This window comes from Salvia splendens, chromosome 4 (assembly GCF_004379255.2).
Source record: "Salvia splendens isolate huo1 chromosome 4, SspV2, whole genome shotgun sequence".
NCBI lineage: Eukaryota > Viridiplantae > Streptophyta > Magnoliopsida > Lamiales > Lamiaceae > Salvia > Salvia splendens.
The window spans coordinates 33,805,404-33,822,405 of NC_056035.1; the positions used below are offsets into that span (position 1 = coordinate 33,805,404).

Below are 17,002 nucleotides of genomic sequence, written 5' to 3' on the forward strand. Positions count from 1 at the left end.
ACGATTTGTCTGACATGGAGCCGTCACCAAACCGACCCGTCGCCCCCTCCCGCTGCGCCGCCGCCGAGGCCGCTCCATCCGCCCCCCGCCAAAAAGAAGCGGAACCGGCAGCGCGCGTACAAGTTGCCACCTCCGGAAGTATGTGAAGAGTACGCCCCCAACCGTACAAACTACGCTCCGGATGAAACCCTCATATTGGCGAGGTGTTGGGTGGATATATCGGAGGACCCGATATTCGCGAACAACCAGAGGCAGATCGCGTACTGGGAGCGCATTGCCGATCGCTACAATGAGGCTAAGCCGCCGAGAGCGTACAAGCGCCAACGGGAGCAGCTCCGCAAGCACTGGGACCAGGTGAAGAAGCAAATCAACCTGTTCTCGGCGGAGTACGAGAAGTGCGAGCGGGGGCAGGGGAGCGGCGAGAGCTTGAGAGACGTGCGCTCCAAAGCGCTGTTGTCGTACCAGTCCCTGTACGGCGAGTTCAAGCACGAGGCCATCTGGGCTCTCTTGAGGGACAAACAGAAGTTCCAAGGCGGGATTGTGCACATCGGGGCGGTAAAGAGGACGAAGACCACCGAATCTGGTGGTTACACGAGCAGCGACAGCGGTAATCGTCCGGTTGACCTCAATCGGACGTACATGGAGGAAGATAGTTCCGGCACACCGATGTCCTCCCGGCGTCCCATAGGCGTCAAGGCTGCGAAGGCCAAGGGGAAGGAGCCGACGACATCATCCTCGACCGCCGCAACCCCATCGCCGTTCCCGATCCCGACCCCGACCCCGACGACCGCCGCGTACGACCAGTTGGCAACAGCCTCGATGGCGAGGACGATGTTGCAGACGCACAAGGCCCTCAAGAAGTGTACGGACCCCGAAGAGCCGAATATCTCTGGCCGTTGATCGATGAGCTGTGTCGAAAGTTGGGAATTGCGTAGATTAGCCGGTTTTTTGTGTAAATTTGAATCGTGTAACTTGTTTTTTAATCAATCTTCGCCGGTTTTTAGTTACTTGTTCTTTTTTTTGTTAATTTTCATTTGCACACTATATTTGAAAACATTTAAATTATTTAAACAAAACAATAGTACAACTGATGACGTGGCGCGCTATAGGGCGCCCCATGTAGGTGGAGGGCTAGGAGGATAAAACTGATGACGTGGCGCACCATAGCGCCTTAGGGCGCCCCACTGCTAATGCTCTCAGTTGAAGTTGGATGTGCGAAATATATATTAAATATGTCCTAGCTGGCAGATAGTGGAGGGGCTGGAACGGATCTGGGCCGTCCGAGTTTTTTTAGGTGATCGGACAGCGGAGAATTAAGACTGGAAAAATATAACTGAAGTCGCGGTCACGGAACTACCGAGGAGTGAGTGGGCCCACCGGTTTGTCTTTCTTTTTTTTATATTTTGATTACTCATAATTAATTATATTACACCAGTATTTATTTTATTTTATCTAACTTAACTCTTATGCTTAACTAATTGTCACGTTGCGGTGGAAAAATTGGAAAATGTTTATAAGGAGTCCCACTAAAGTCTAAAAATACGCTCATTCAATGTGCCACCGCCGCTTCCTTGCTCCTAGTCATTATGAAAATATTACTAATATTGTTTGATAAGTACTATTAAGAAATTTTTGCCACTTTAAGATGGGATTTCACTCCATTAGTATAAAGCCTGGAGATGTTTTCAAATATACGCAGAATAAATACTAGTACATGTTATTTTTAATGCGTACTTGTGTAGTGCATAAAAAATATACCCATGCAATCAACTCTTCCTACTTTTATGTTGTGATTATTCTCTGATCAAATTCCTTAGATACTATTTTGATCGGTGTTTAGTGTATATAGTCAATTGTATGAATGCATGCATATTTGAATGCGGACACTTTTGTCTAACAAATAGTGTTTCCGGATATATGATTGGACATAATCCATTAACTCTCTACTATTCAATTAATCATTTATAGTATTACAAATCCACTTAAATGGCCAAATACTATATGGTTCGATCTTTGCAAAAAAATTACAGTATCATAACTGTTGCATTGCTATAAAATCAAAGGTAGCTTTTTCGTATGACAAAAGGGAACTTAAGTAACAATACTAATTTACTTAGTTGTTTCCTATATTAGAGTATAGATGAACTCGTGCTGTGACTATGCAAGTGTTGTTATGTGTCATAATTAATTAAGATTTAAAATTTGTATTGAAATTTTATTTGGAATATGAGAATAATGAAATTTAGCCAATCCCGTTACTTAAAAAATTAGTTACTTACTAAACTATGCAATTTGTCTTGGAGTATTTTGAAGAATATGTGGGGTTCTTTGCGAATCTTTTATTTTAGCTACTTAATAAATGTATCTCGAAAGCGATGCATTACTTTATTCATAAGTGGTTGTAATATAATATGACCATAATTAAATAATGGAGGTTGGAAGCAATCCACAGAAGAGTAGATGATAGTACTCCCTTGTGCATGTAGGAGTTACATGACGATATTATAATTTTGTTACTTGCAATTGTTAGGAGTATTTGTTATTTCTACCATTTATAATCACTAATTTCATCGACTTGGAATTTATATTATTTTGTTATTTCGATCATTTATAATCTTATTCATTGTTCTGTTTAATTATTTATTGGGTGTTTGTTTGTGTTAACATGCCCAATAGGTCATTCTCAAATTAATTACAAGAATATGAGTTTTGCACAAGCTTGTAGTATATAAAATAACATCTTTTGATGCTCAAACAATGTTGTTTAAAGCAAGTTTTTTACCTATTTTTTTGCATATTTTTCTTTTCACTTTTTAATTTTATTATTTTAATGAACATTATTATTCTGAGCATCATTAAGACATTATTTTGTACACTAATGAGACAATTGTGAAAAATTAAAATTATGTAATTTGATACTTAATTTTTAAAGTATATAAAATGGGTCAAATATTGTGATTTAACCGACTATTATAGCATCCACATCTCATTGTGGAGATATACAATAGCATTTTAACAATCCAAGTGCTATCTCCATTACTCGCATCTTTGTGCATACAAGGCCCTTAAATATTAAACACTTCACACTCTCTTATTTAGATTTTTGTATTTTTATAATTCTGATTAAATATGGCATATATTATGTAAATATTAATTTTTCATTATTAAAACTTTAAATTACTTAACTTTTAAAAAAATCTGATAATCACATAATCTTTAAAAAATAAAAAATTTACATAATTCAAAAATAATCACAAACTTTAAACCAAATTAGGTAAATTAAGTCGAGAGTGTATCAATAAAAACAAATTTATTGCTTAATCTACTCATCGTTGATACCTAACAATCTTTAGATATGACAAATGATATAGTCGTATTTTACATAGTTTGGGGTTTGATTTAGTATGTTTACTTGGCTTCAGAGTGTCCACTATGGTATAGCCGCGGCCATAGTCCCGCCGGGGCGATCTCGGGGCGGTTATAGTGGAGGTGACGCCCGCCCCCGGGGCGGACGAGGAGTGTGGGCGCGGTAGGTGGCGGACGGGCATGCGGCGACTCCGGGGCGAGGACGCGGCGACTCCGCGGCGGATAGGCGTGGCTCCTATAGTGGAGCGGTGTCCGGCGCGGCGGTAGGGGGCGAAATTTTTTTTTTTATTCAATTTAATTCATCTATAAATACATCTCATTCCATTCATTATTTTCACACCATTCCAACTCTTCATCACTCAAAATTTCTCTCACTAGAAATATGATAATAGAAGATGACGGATTTGCGGCAGAGCGCTGGGCACCGGAAGAGGGCGCAAGTACAAGTCACGGTGTTGCCTCCGCGCCTATCCAGATGGGCGTACCACGGAGCAATGAATTGATCCAACGTTTCGCTGATATGCGCAAGACCACATCACATACCACACTCCAAGCCGATTTGATTGAAGAAGTGTGGGCACGTAGGGGAGGTGGCGGCGCAGTGTGAACACCTTTGTGATTTGCACTAGATTAAATTTTCGTTGTGAGTATAATTTTTCCTGTACTTTAATACTACGAAAATTTGTACTTTAATTTTAATTTTAATTTCTTCACTATAGTAGTTTTCTTCTAATTACGTATAGTCCGATAAATTTATTCATAATTGCTTGAAACATTAAAATAAAAATTTTGGGGCTATTGGTGTCCACCATAGTGGCGGAAGCAAAAATTTGGGGCTGTGGATAAAAAAATTGGGGCTATGGACAAAAACTGAGGCAGGGCTATTTGGGTGTCCGCTTTATAGTAGACACCCTTAGGACTTGTTTTTCTTGATTTTGTCTAACTTCCCATCAATTGCTTTTTATGATGAGTTTGTTGAGTTTTAAAAGAAGAGGAGATAAAAAAGATGAATTCAAATCAGTCTCTAAAGGAAAACATTGTTTTCAGTTTTAACTTTGTGTGGGTATCTGATACGAGTAGTCCTTTAGTTTAGATATATTTTATCTTCCATATCTTTTGTTTAGTTATCTTTTGATTCCTAGTATCTTTTCGTATCTTGTTTTCTTGTTCCCTAAGCTAGTATTCTAGTATTATAAATAGGGCTAGGTTGTTATCATTTTATTCATTCAACGAATATATTATTTTCCACAAACTTGTCCTGAGTAACAAGAATATCATATTTCATTTCCAATTTGTTGTTCATCGGAGAACGTCCGTAATCAGCAATTCGTGAGCTTTCCTTCGAGCACGTCGAAGGTTCGATCACCTTATCTCTCCGAGAAGTTAGCCATCCGGCCTCGTTACGGAGAACGTCCGTAACAACTGGTGCTTTCATCCAGAGCTCATCCTCCATCTTCGTTCATCCCTATTTCTCCAAATAAATCACAAATATTTCTTACCGCGCTTGCGGCTGAGAGTGACAACTGTGTATCTCATCGATCAATCGAAACCGCTTTCACTTCCGCGGCAGAGCGTCGAGATCTTTGCAACTACACCGGAGATACCGTATATCTCATCATGTCACGCAACTACACCGGAGTCGGACTGAGGGATCAAATCTGCATGCCGCCGAGTACAGATTACATTCGAGACATAGTGATACCTCCGTTAAAAGGCTCGACGCCACAAGAATTGATCGGCGATCCGTCGCATCGCTTGTCGGCGAACAACCGCCACCGCGATGGCCAACCGCGGCGGCCACTGCGCGATAATCCAAAGGCCAGAAATCCGCCGTGCGACGTTACAGGAACAACCGCGATTTCCTCCACCGGTTTGGAGAAGATCTTAGCGCGATTTGACAGAATGGAACGCAGGCTGGAGAAGTTGGAAGTGCCCGAACATGATCCACACTATTTCTCGGATGAAATTGATGACGAAGGGTATCACTCCCCGCGCGACGCTTGGGCGGCAGACGATGATGTCCACCGGCCTTTCATCCACGGACGACGAGACCGTGGTGGGGATATCTGTCATCGACGAGGCGCTGCCTGCGCATTACATTGGCGCGACGACCGTCTTCCGCAGCAGAACGTTCATCGGGCGCCGTACCGCGATCGCCCCGAGCCTCGCCACCGCACGTGCTGGGACAGGCCGCAGGATCGATACCTGGGGATGGACGAGTCCGAACAACAACACTATGTGGACTTCTATTCTGGATCGAGGCGTCGCCGGACTTCTTGGGATCAGCCCTCCCGAACATCTGGTTGTCGTGTGGGAGAGATTCGCGCTCCTCCGCTGCCGAAACCACCGCCACAGCCGGTACCAGAGCCAGAACTGTTCTATGGCCCGACGCATCGTGGGACATCGGACACTCCCGCATCAAAACACACGACGCGCCCCTCTTTCGGCCCCCGGGGCTTTCTTCACGCTGATTCAGACGTGCCGTCACGATTCCCACCTAGCGCGTATACTGGCCAGCAGCGAGAGCAGTCCCAAACCCGGAACCGGCACCTGCACCCCACGTTCCCAAGCCCCCGTACCCCCGCACATCCACAGCACGTGCTCGACCAACAACCACAGCCAAGTCACCGCCGCGCAGCGCCACCGGCCCCTGTTGCTGCGCCGCCCCCGCCGCTGCACATGGATCAGCAACGATCGCCATCCTGCGGCCATCCTACGACTCGCCTCCGTCAAGCTGAGGCCTGCCTCGAATTGTCCGCTACTGTGAAGCAGCCCCTGCTCCAACGCCCGCCCTCCTACCTGCGTTCCCCGAGCCTCCACTCCGCTACGAAGCTTGTTTCTTGTGAAGAGAAATACGTGGGAATTGAGGGTGATGCAAAAGTGTTGAATCAAGTTGACTTGCGGCTCAATGAGAAGAAATTAGTAGATGATGAAGTACGAGCTATAGAGGTGGATAAAATTGATGACGATGATGGTCTTCATGATTCAAGTAAAAGGAATGAGGAAGAGGCATATGAAGAGGAGGACGATTCCACAGAGGAAGTGCTGAAGGTCATTGCCTCATTCCCCCCTGTTGTTCAAGTGCAATCCAAATCTATTGTTGAGAATTGTTGGGGCAAGAAAGGAGATAGTGCCTACACCGGTTGGTGCATAATTATTGGTGTATGTGTGGATTTGAGTATCAGTGATGTTACAAGTATGAGTCATCGATCAACATCGCTCGATACCGATGCAAGGTTGATCCCTCCGCGCAATGACATGCTGGATTCGAACATTCTCGGAGGCGTGGACAAGCTTGTCGTTGTGGCGTGGAATTTTGCCGACCACATTGGGTCTCCTATGTTGATTTTTTATGGCTGTGATGAAGAGAGACGTTCAGCTGTTCGTTGGGCGTTTGATCCAGGAGGAGATACCTCGCCAAAGCTTCTGCGTTCGACTCTCGCCCTTGCTTCGTGGTTCCCACCTTGAGGACAAGGTGGATTTTAACCGCGGGGGAGTTGATACGAGTAGTCCTTTAGTTTAGATATATTTTATTTTCCATATCTTTTGTTTAGTTATCTTTTGATTCCTAGTATCTTTTCGTATCTTGTTTTCTTGTTCCCTAAGCTAGTATTCTAGTATTATAAATAGGGCTAGGTTGTTATCATTTTATTCATTCAACGAATATATTATTTTCCACAAACTTGTCCTGAGTAACAAGAATATCATATTTCGTTTCCAAATTGTTGTTCATCGGAGAACGTCCGTAATCAGCAATTCGTGAGCTTTCCTTCGAGCACGTCGAAGGTTCGATCACCTTATCTCTCCGAGAAGTTAGCCATCCGGCCTCGTTACGGAGAACGTCCGTAACAGTATCTAACAAGTCTTAATTGGAGTCCAGTAAAGAAATTATGATTGTTTTACTAATATTTCATAGTCCAATCATAAGTGACGAGTTTTTGGCATAAATTCAAGATTTTCAAAATATACATGCCTTTTGAAACCAAATCTCTTCCATACTGGAGTTTATGCCTTATAAGATTCAAAACTTATTAAATCTTAACCCCCTCCACCCCTAATAATTTAGGCATGTCAAAATGGATAGCGGGTATTGGATACCCGATATCCAAATCCGAAAAAATCAGGTAATTGGATACCTGATATCCGATTTTTCGGGTTTTGGATCGGGATCGGGTAGTGAGAATTTTGGATTATCGAATATCGGGTTATCTGATAGCCGATCAGGTATACCCGAATTACTCGATTTTTTAATTAATATATTATGTTTTCATTATAAGTAAATGTAATTTTCTTTCTTAATTACATATAACTTAATAGTTAACGTATAGGATTAGGGTATACCCAAAAATTCACAGCTCCTCACTCCCCTCTCCTACTCTCTCGTTGCGCCTCCCTCCGCCGCCGCGGCGTTGGCCGTCTCCTCTCAGTAGTCTCTCCCTCACCTCTCCCCCGCCGTCCTCCCTTTCTTCCACCCTCTACTGCCCAGTCTCTCAATCTCCTCTCGGAATAGTAGTAGTCCCGTCACTGCCTTAGAGCACCGGCAACGCATCTCGCGGGTGTCTCTTATCTTGTCCCCCCGAGACGAGACAGACGCGGGACGCGTTGCAGCGTCCCGTCTCGTCACCATCCCCCCGAGACGCCCGTCCCACCGAGACAGATGGCGAGCCGTCTCGCCACGCGCCCGCGTGACGTGGCGCGCGTTGGCGCTAGGCGTGACGCCCATTCGCCGGCCCGTGAGTGGGCTTCGTCACGCTGATGCAATAAATTATTTTTTTAAATCGAATTTAATAAAAAAATAAATAAAAATTCAAACGGTAATGTTATCGTTTTAGACCGTTTTTTATTTTTTTACTTTATAAATACTCATATTTCATCCTCATTATACACACAAATATACATCTATTATTCCCAAATCATCTTCATTTCCTCTTCAATTTTATCTAACCTCTCCAATTTTCATCACAAAATGTCTGGCGACGGAAACTCTGGCGGTGGCGGCTCCGGCGGGTTTGACATCAACGCGTTTGGCGACTGGGGGCATGTACAATGTATTGGGTGGTTCGGGTTCCGGTTCGTCGACGCCGGGCACCCAAGGCTCGTCGACGCCGGCGGGGTACCAACCACCCCATTTTGATGTGGATGCATACGTCCGTCCCTCCGGCCCGAGGTATTAGCAGGGATTATCCAAAATTAGGAAGGATTATCCGGATGAACCCACTCCGGAAGGAGGACGAGGTAGTGGAAGCTACAGGGCATTCGACGCCGTGGAGGAAGAGGCGGAGGCGGGCGAGGAGGAGGAGGATGTAGGCCAGCATCCGTACAGCCGCAAGGACACGATGTCTGTGTACAACGCCTGGATCAGCGTCTCGTACGATCCCATCGTCGGGAATCAACAAACCCGGAAGTGCTTCTGGGAAAAGGTCACCGATGCCTACAACGAGATTAAGCCGAAAGGGTCCCGCCACCGCACATTGAAGATGCTCCGCACTCACTTTGACCGATTCGACAGAGAGGTCAAAAAATTCTGCGGCATCTACAAGACTGAAGCGGCTCATTACCAAAGCGGAGCCACGGGAGCCGACATTCTGAGATCAACTTTGCGAGTCTATTTGGACGACACCGGCAAAGAATTCAAACATGTCGATGTTTGGGAGGTAGTCAAAGACGAGGCAAGGTGGGCCAGCGGTGTCCAGTCCAGCATGGGCTCGACCTTGAAGCGCACGAAGCATACGGCGGGTGGCCAATACTCGTCTAGTGGGGGCGGTTCAGGCAGCGCCGCACAAGAGGTTGCCTCGCATGAGGTTGAGGGCACGGCGGATGATGCAGGGGGTCCTCCCGTGGGCGCCGTCGGCTGCAAGGGACCAAGGCGGTGAAGGCGGTTAGAGGGAGGAGGGGCCGAGGCGAATCAAGCCAGGCGAGCTCCCACGGGCCGCCCCGCCCTCCTCCTTAATGTCCATGTACTTCACCGCCACGATGACAGACACTTTCCGCATGACGTCTGCCCAATTTCAAGCCCATCATGCCGACATTGTGTATCTGGCGGGACAACTTGATATTCCGCCTCCCGGGGATGATTCGCCGGCGGAGTAGTTTTTATAATTTCTATAAAATTGTATTTTAAATTGTGTCTTTTTTTATTTATTTTGCCACAAATTTAATTATGTATTTTTTTAGGATTTTAAGTTGCAATTTTTATTTTATTTAATGAAGTGTGTTTTTATTAATTGAATTTGTTGGAAATAAATATAAAAATGAAATTGAATGAATAGTTAAGGGATGGGATGGTTAAGAGACGGATAAGAGATGGAGCCATGCCCACCGGTTCTGGTTCCGGCGGTTAACCGGCGAACCAGAACCGTGGCGATTTCCTCGAAACGGAACCGTCACAATTCGGGTCGCGGTCCGGTTCAGGTTCAAGATTTTTCGAACCTGAACCGTCACCGAACCACCGGTTAACCGGATGAACAGCCGATTCGGGCGCGGAAACCAAGGCATCGGGGAGGGCAGCTTTTCGAGCATGAAAACCGGCCGGTTCCGGCGGTTTTTGGACCGGAAACCGCCGGTTTTCCGCCAAAAACCGTTGTTTTTTCCGAAAATTCAATTTTTTTTTCCAGATTTCAAATTCGAATTCTTTCATTTTCCCCCCATTTTTATCTATAAATACCCCAATCTATCCTCATTTACATTCACCCCACTCGTGTGTTAATAAGAGTTTCTCTCTTCAATCTCTCAATTCTCTCTCTTTGTCTCCAATTTATCATTTGTGCTATTGGGCTTCCATTTAATTACTCAAGTGCTACTCTTATTACGCATTGTTATACACTTATACTTGTTCCCGTAGTTCTATAAGTTGTCTTTCTTTCTCAATTGCTTAAACAAAAAAATATATATTGTTCCATATTTCTACATTTCTATTATATAATGTTGTATACTTGTATATGTATTGTAAATTGTAATGTATCGTTGTCCGTTACAACTCAAATTCAATAAAATTGATATCATTTTCATCTTATTCGTCTTATTTCAATTTAAATTATCCATTGTCTTGTTCCAATTTATTGTATAAGTCCAAATTTCAAATTTATATTACATTATTGTATGTTGTATACTTGTATATGTATTGTAAATTGTAATGTATCGTTGTCCGTTATAACTCAAATTCAATAAAATTGATATCATTTTCATCTTATTCGTCTTATTTCAATTTAAATTATCCATTGTCTTGTTCCAATTTATTGTATAAGTCCAAATTTCAAATTTATATTACATTATTGTATGTTGTATACTTGCATATGTATTGTAAATTGTAATGTATCGTTGTCCGTTACAACTCAAATTCAATAAAATTGATATAATTTTCATCTTATTCGTCTTATTTCAACTTAAATTATCCATTGTCTTGTTCCAATTTATTGTATAAGTCCAAATTTCAAATTTATATTACAATATTGTATGTTGTATACTTGTATATGTATTGTAAATTGCAATGTATCGTTGTCCGTTACAACTCAAATTCAATAAAATTGATATCATTTTCATCTTATTCATCTTATTTCAATTTAAACTATCCATTGTCTTGTTCCAATTTTTTGTATAAGTCCAAATTTCAAATTTATATTACATTATTGTATGTTGTATACTTGTATATGTATTGTAAATTGTAGTGTATCGTTGTCCGTTACAACTCAAATTCAATAAAATTGATATCATTTTCATCTTATTCGTCTTATTTCAACTTAAATTATCCATTGTCTTGTTCCAATTTATTGTATAAGTCCAAATTTCAAATTTATATTACATTATTGTATGTTGTATACTTGCATATGTATTGTAAATTGTAATGTATCGTTGTCCGTTACAACTCAAATTCAATAAAATTGATATCATTTTCATCTTATTCGTCTTATTTCAACTTAAATTATCCATTGTCTTGTTCCAATTTATTGTATAAGTCCAAATTTCAAATTTATATTACATTATTGTATGTTGTATACTTGTATATGTATTGTAAATTGCAATGTATCGTTGTCCGTTACAACTCAAATTCAATAAAATTGATATCATTTTCATCTTATTCATCTTATTTCAATTTAAATTATCCATTGTCTTGTTCCAATTTTTTGTATAAGTCCAAATTTCAAATTTATATTACATTATTGTATGTTGTATACTTGTATATGTATTGTAAATTGTAGTGTATCGTTGTCCGTTACAACTCAAATTCAATAAAATTGATATCATTTTCATCTTATTCGTCTTATTTCAACTTAAATTATCCATTGTCTTGTTCCAATTTATTGTATAAGTCCAAATTTCAAATTTATATTACATTATTGTATGTTGTATACTTGTATATGTATTGTAAATTGCAATGTATCGTTGTCCGTTACAACTCAAATTCAATAAAATTGATATAATCTTCATCTTATTCATCTTATTTCAATTTAAATTATCCATTGTCTTGTTCCAATTTATTGTATAAGTCCAAATTTCAAATTTATATTACATTATTGTATGGTGTATACTTGTATCTGTATTGTAAATTGTAATGTATCGTTGTCCGTTACAACTCAAATTCAATAAAATTGATATCATTTTCACCTTATTCGTCTTATTTCAATTTAAATTATTCATTGTCTTGTTCCAATTTATTGTATAAGTCCAAATTTCTAATTTTAAAAAAATCGAACCGCGAAACCGCCGGTTTTCGAACCGGAACCGGAACCGTGAAATAGCCTCACGGTCCGGTTCTGGTTCCGACTTCGACCAAACCGGAACCGGCGGTTCCGAACCGGAACGGCCGGTTTTGGAACCGTGGGCAACACTAGATGGAGGGTTGCAGGTTCTGTCTCTTAGTTAAGAGATGGAGTTAAAAGTATAGTGGGGCCCATGAATAGTTAAGAGATAAGACGTTTAAGAAACGGATAAGAGACAACGTTGCGGATGGCCTTAATATTTAAAATTGTTTACATAACTTTTAATATTTGGTAGTACATGGAGAATTGACAGTATATAGTGTAATTTTTAATATTTGGCCGTTCATGGAGAGTTGGCAATATACACTTTCAAAACTTGGCAGTATACGTTTTTTAATATTGTGAAATGCTCATTTTGTGTTTAGTTTTTCCCTTAAATATTAATTTAACTTTGTATTAAATTTAAACTAAATAATATTAAATAAATTCTAAAAGTTTGTAGTTAATTTTTTAAATAAAAAATCGGGACTGGATATCCGATTTTTCGGGACTGGATACCCGAGTCGGGTATTTGGGTACCCGAAATTAAATTCGGATCGGGTATTGGGTATGAGATTTTGAGAATTTCGGGATCGGGTACCCGGAAATTTCGGATCGGGTATCCGCATGTATCCAATTTGACAAGCCTACCTAATATAAATTAGAGTAATTGTCCAGATCTTAAATATCTTGGAAATTTTCAAAAAATAATTTAATAATATCTGAAGTTCAAGATAAGAAGAAGAAGATAGAAGACGTCAAGATTCATCCTATGAGTTTAATACAGATGTTTACTTATGTTCTACTTTATAATATTGTTTTTGTGTACCAGTAAACGGGTAAGTAAACTATATTCTAGGATTTGAAACTAAATACTAATTGATAGGGGTTATGGTGCCCCTTTATAGCGGAATACTTGCAATATACAATTGAAAATAAACACTAATTGATAGGGGTTATGGTGCCCCTTTATAGCGGAATACTTGCAATATACAAAAAAATCAGACATATTTGACTGATTATTGGCTTAATACTTCACATGTTAAACAATATGCATGCGAGAATACATATACTTCATGCCAAGGAAATTAACCCTAATTCATGAAAATATTAAGGTCTAGAATTACCGAATAGATTCTTCAAAGAATCGCCGATCGCTTATGCTTTCTCCACGTGAAGTTCTTTGTATTCAACTACGAATCTTCTAATATGTTCTTGAAATCGGATATATGACCTTTGAGTGGGCAAAGAATTGTCAGAATCGAAAAGGACTTGACAAGAAAGAAGACAGAACTTCAAATACGTGAATAACTGAAATTTTCAACCACTTTATCACTAGGCCAACTCACGTATAGAATTATCATTTTTTTTATACTTCATTCGTCTCTTAAAAATTGAAACTTTTGAAACGACACATCTTATAATGTAAAATGGTAAAGTAAGTGAGATATAACGAAAAGTGTGTTAATGTAAAATGAGTCTTATCTCATTACAGAGAAAGAAATTTCTTAAAATAACACTCCAATATTTATTTTTAAGGGACAAACAAAAAGTAAAAGTTTTCACTTTTAAGAAGACATTTGTAGGGAGTATAGGGTGTGTGATCAAATACTAACCAGTAATAACTAATAACTAATTTCAATTTTGTAGTTAAAAATATCAACACAAAGACATAAATTTACCAATCTTCTTGGGTTGATAAACTTATATTTTTGTATTGCTATTTACATTTACATGTTGTATTGATATAATTATGTCTTTGTGTTGATAATTTTAATACACATAATTGAAAGTTATTAGTTATTACTATAAATTAGAATTCCCTCCGTCTAAGAAAAATAGAGCATATTTGCCATTTTTGGTTGTCCATGAAAAAGAAAGCACATTTGAAAAATGAAAGTTTTCAATAACTTCTCACTTATTTTTTTCCCTTCTCGCTTACTAATAATATAGACCTCATATTCCATACACTACTACTCTCTTACTTGTTTTTCTTTTCTCTTAATTTTTCTCTTCTCTCTTACTAATAATATGGATCCACCTTCCACTAATACTACTCCTATCTTACTTTTTTCATTTCTTTCTTATTTTATCAATTACACATTAAAACCCGTATTATTCACAATGTGTCTTATTTTTCGTGGACGGAGGAAGTATTACCCTAACGCTGACCCGGGAGTATAAGAGTATAAAATATGGCAATACAATAAACTGAAATTACGATACGGATCAATGTTAAATGTTAGTTTTGAACCATGCTTCTCAATCATAGCATTTTCCATCACGTTCAAATTTGATTCTGCACTAGTAATCGATTAATGGATTAACATTATATGTGAACTATTCGAATAACGCATAAAATAATAAAATAAAATAAACTAATTGAAACACTAATGCAAGTTTACATTGTACAAATCTTATAAAATCTCCAGACATAAAAGAGTAACACGTCCTTAGCTCTTCTTTTTTGTTACATCGAGATTCAATAAATTTTATATTTGTACTAGGCATATCATTTTACATATATAAATAATATATATTCGCCTTCCACACATTGTAAAGTGTGTATAGACTATAGATAGTGTCAACGTAGCAAATAAATATGGGCATGAATTGCCACAAGCGTGTTGATACACCGAACTTCACTATTTTAATCAAAATTAAGTTTTATTATTCCAATATTTATCATATGCATAAAATAGTGGGCACTAGCCTTAGACTTAGAGCATCCACTATGGATAGGCGCGGCGGTAGCCGCGAGGCGCGGCGGTGGGGCGGCGGATTATAGTGGAGAAGGTGTCCGGCCCGGGGGTGGACGCGGCGAGGGGGGGAGACGCGGCGGACGCGCGATAGCCGTGTGCGCGGCGATGTCGCGGCGAGGGGTCTATAGCCGCGCCTATAGGCGCGGCGGCTATAGTGGAGTGCACCGCCGCGGCGAATTCGCCGGTCCCGAGAAATCTCTCCTTTGAGCTTCTCTGCTGCTAATTTACTGGTAAATTTCTTCCTTACTATGTTAGAGCTGCTTGATTTTGGGGTTTATATTTTGCTAGCTGTGTTTCTATTCCACTATTTCTCGAGAGATATTTCCTGGGTTTTGTGTTATTAGCGTGTTGTTAGTATGCTAGCTTCTTCAATTTCGTCTCGCTGTTGTGTTTTTTTTGTTTCATTTCATTTCTATAGAATATAGTTGTCAACATTTTTCACATGTTTTAATTTATGCATTTTCTCTGAAACAGTAGGTTTTTGCTCCATTTAGTCAAAAATCTGTTGTGCCGTCTTTGTTTTGATGATTTCCTTTAAGGGAGTGAGCTGTTAGATTTAATTAATGCATTTAATTTTCAACAAAATACAGCAATAATTAAACATTGAAAGTGTTCGGTTTTCTGTTTAATCTACTCCATGTTAGTATATGAAGGTGTTGGCATGGCTGTGGAGCTAAAAGAAGACGAGAAGGAGGAGAAGGAGGTGAAGAAGAAGACGACGAGGAAGCCGACTCCGACACCGAGTAGGCGGTGGCGGATTTTTTAGTTGTATTTTATTTTACATATTCGTTGTAAAATTTTACCGGTTTGAAATACAACGAATATTCGGCCCTAATAATTACCTAATTTTCTATTTATTTATAATGCGATTATTTTAATTATAAAATTTTGGGGCTATTGGAAGTGTCCACTATAGTGGCGGAAATAGAATTTTGGGGCTATGGACAACAAAACTGGGGCTATAGACAAAAACTGGGGCGGGGCTATTGGGCGTGTCCACCTTAGGGTGTCCACTATAAGGTGGACACGCCCAATAGCCCCGCCCCAGTTTTTGTCTATAGCCCCAGTTTTGTTGTCCATAGCCCCAAAATTCTATTTCCGCCACTATAGTGGACACCTCCAATAGCCCCAAAATTTTATAAATAAAATAATCGCATTATAAATAAATAGAAAACTAGGTAATTATTAGGGCCGAATATTCGTTGTATTTCAAACCGGTAAAATGTTACAACGAATATGTAAAATAAAATACAACTAAAAATTCCGCCACCTCCTACTCGGTGTCGGAGTCGGCTTCCTCGTCGTCGTCTTCTTCTTCTTCTCCTCCTTCTCCTCCTTCTCCTCCTTCTCTCTCGCTGCTGCCGGCCGCGGTTTCCCCAGGAGCATTATCAACAGACCCCAGTCGACTCTCAATCCGAGTGATGAGCCGCTTGTAGACGTTCCTGAGGTACGGGTCAGTTTCCCCTGCGTATTTGCTGCATACGTCTTGCAGTTGTTGCATCAACTGCACGTCTATGGTATTGGCCAATACCTCGTGGGGTTGCACCGTGGGCAGTGGGATTGGGGCAGACTGGGGGAAGCGCGATCCGGACGCGGCTGCCGATATGTGGGAGGCACTTCTACCCCCTCTGGCGCTGCGGATAGAGGCTTGTTGTCCCGGGGGCCGTCGTCGCCTTATGTGAGTCGCGGCTGGCTCTTCTACTTGCTCGTCGGACTGCTCGAACTCGTGCGAGCCGCTCCCACTGCTGTATTGCCCGGCAAGGTTGTGCCTTGTGCGCTTCGGGCCAGGAGCTGTTCTGGGTCGCGCTTCTCAGCGCCGTCGGGCTTGAATTCCTCGTATGCCACACTGACGCGCCTCCAAAAGCTCCCCGAATCCTGATCGGTGCCCACCACGGGGTCCGAAGTGATAGAATCCCACGCCTTCGCCACGGCAATGCTCTCGGCTTTGGTGTATGGCTTGCCGCGGCTGGACCCCTCGCCACGGCTAACGCCGGCGTCACTGGCCGAGCTACTCGCAATGCCGGCCCAGCTGCCCGAGCGTCCACGACTGCCGCCGGTGCCACGACTGCCGCCTCCGCCCCTAGGGCCTCCGCCCCTACCGCCACCAGGGCCCCGACTGCCGCTACCTCCTCGGGTCGG

The 17,002-nt window shown here is 41.1% G+C and overlaps 1 protein-coding gene and 1 long non-coding RNA gene across 2 annotated transcripts; both read left to right on the forward strand.

Moving 5' to 3' along the window:
- Window positions 1-4,983: 4,983 nt before the first annotated feature.
- Window positions 4,984-6,834, forward strand: LOC121801021. Its single transcript, XM_042200497.1, has 2 exons — window positions 4,984-6,562; window positions 6,734-6,834. Exons 1-2 carry the CDS (start codon window positions 4,984-4,986, stop codon window positions 6,832-6,834), a joined length of 1,680 nt encoding a protein of 559 aa, XP_042056431.1.
- A 7,993-nt stretch (window positions 6,835-14,827) lies between these two features.
- LOC121800267 lies at window positions 14,828-15,698 on the forward strand. The gene is made up of 2 exons (XR_006050467.1): window positions 14,828-15,093; window positions 15,508-15,698. It is a non-coding gene; the product is annotated as an uncharacterized LOC121800267 (long non-coding RNA).
- The last annotated feature ends 1,304 nt before the right edge of the window (window positions 15,699-17,002 follow it).

What these genes read in the sequence shown, in the direction of transcription:
- LOC121801021 (XM_042200497.1), top strand. Translation starts at nt 4,984, where the DNA reads ATGTCACGCAACTACACCGGAGTCGGACTGAGGGATCAAATCTGCATG. An exon ending in GAGTATCAGTGATGTTACAA is followed by an intron (nt 6,563 to 6,733) that starts GTATGAGTCATC and finishes GCTGTGATGAAG; the next exon opens with AGAGACGTTCAGCTGTTCGT.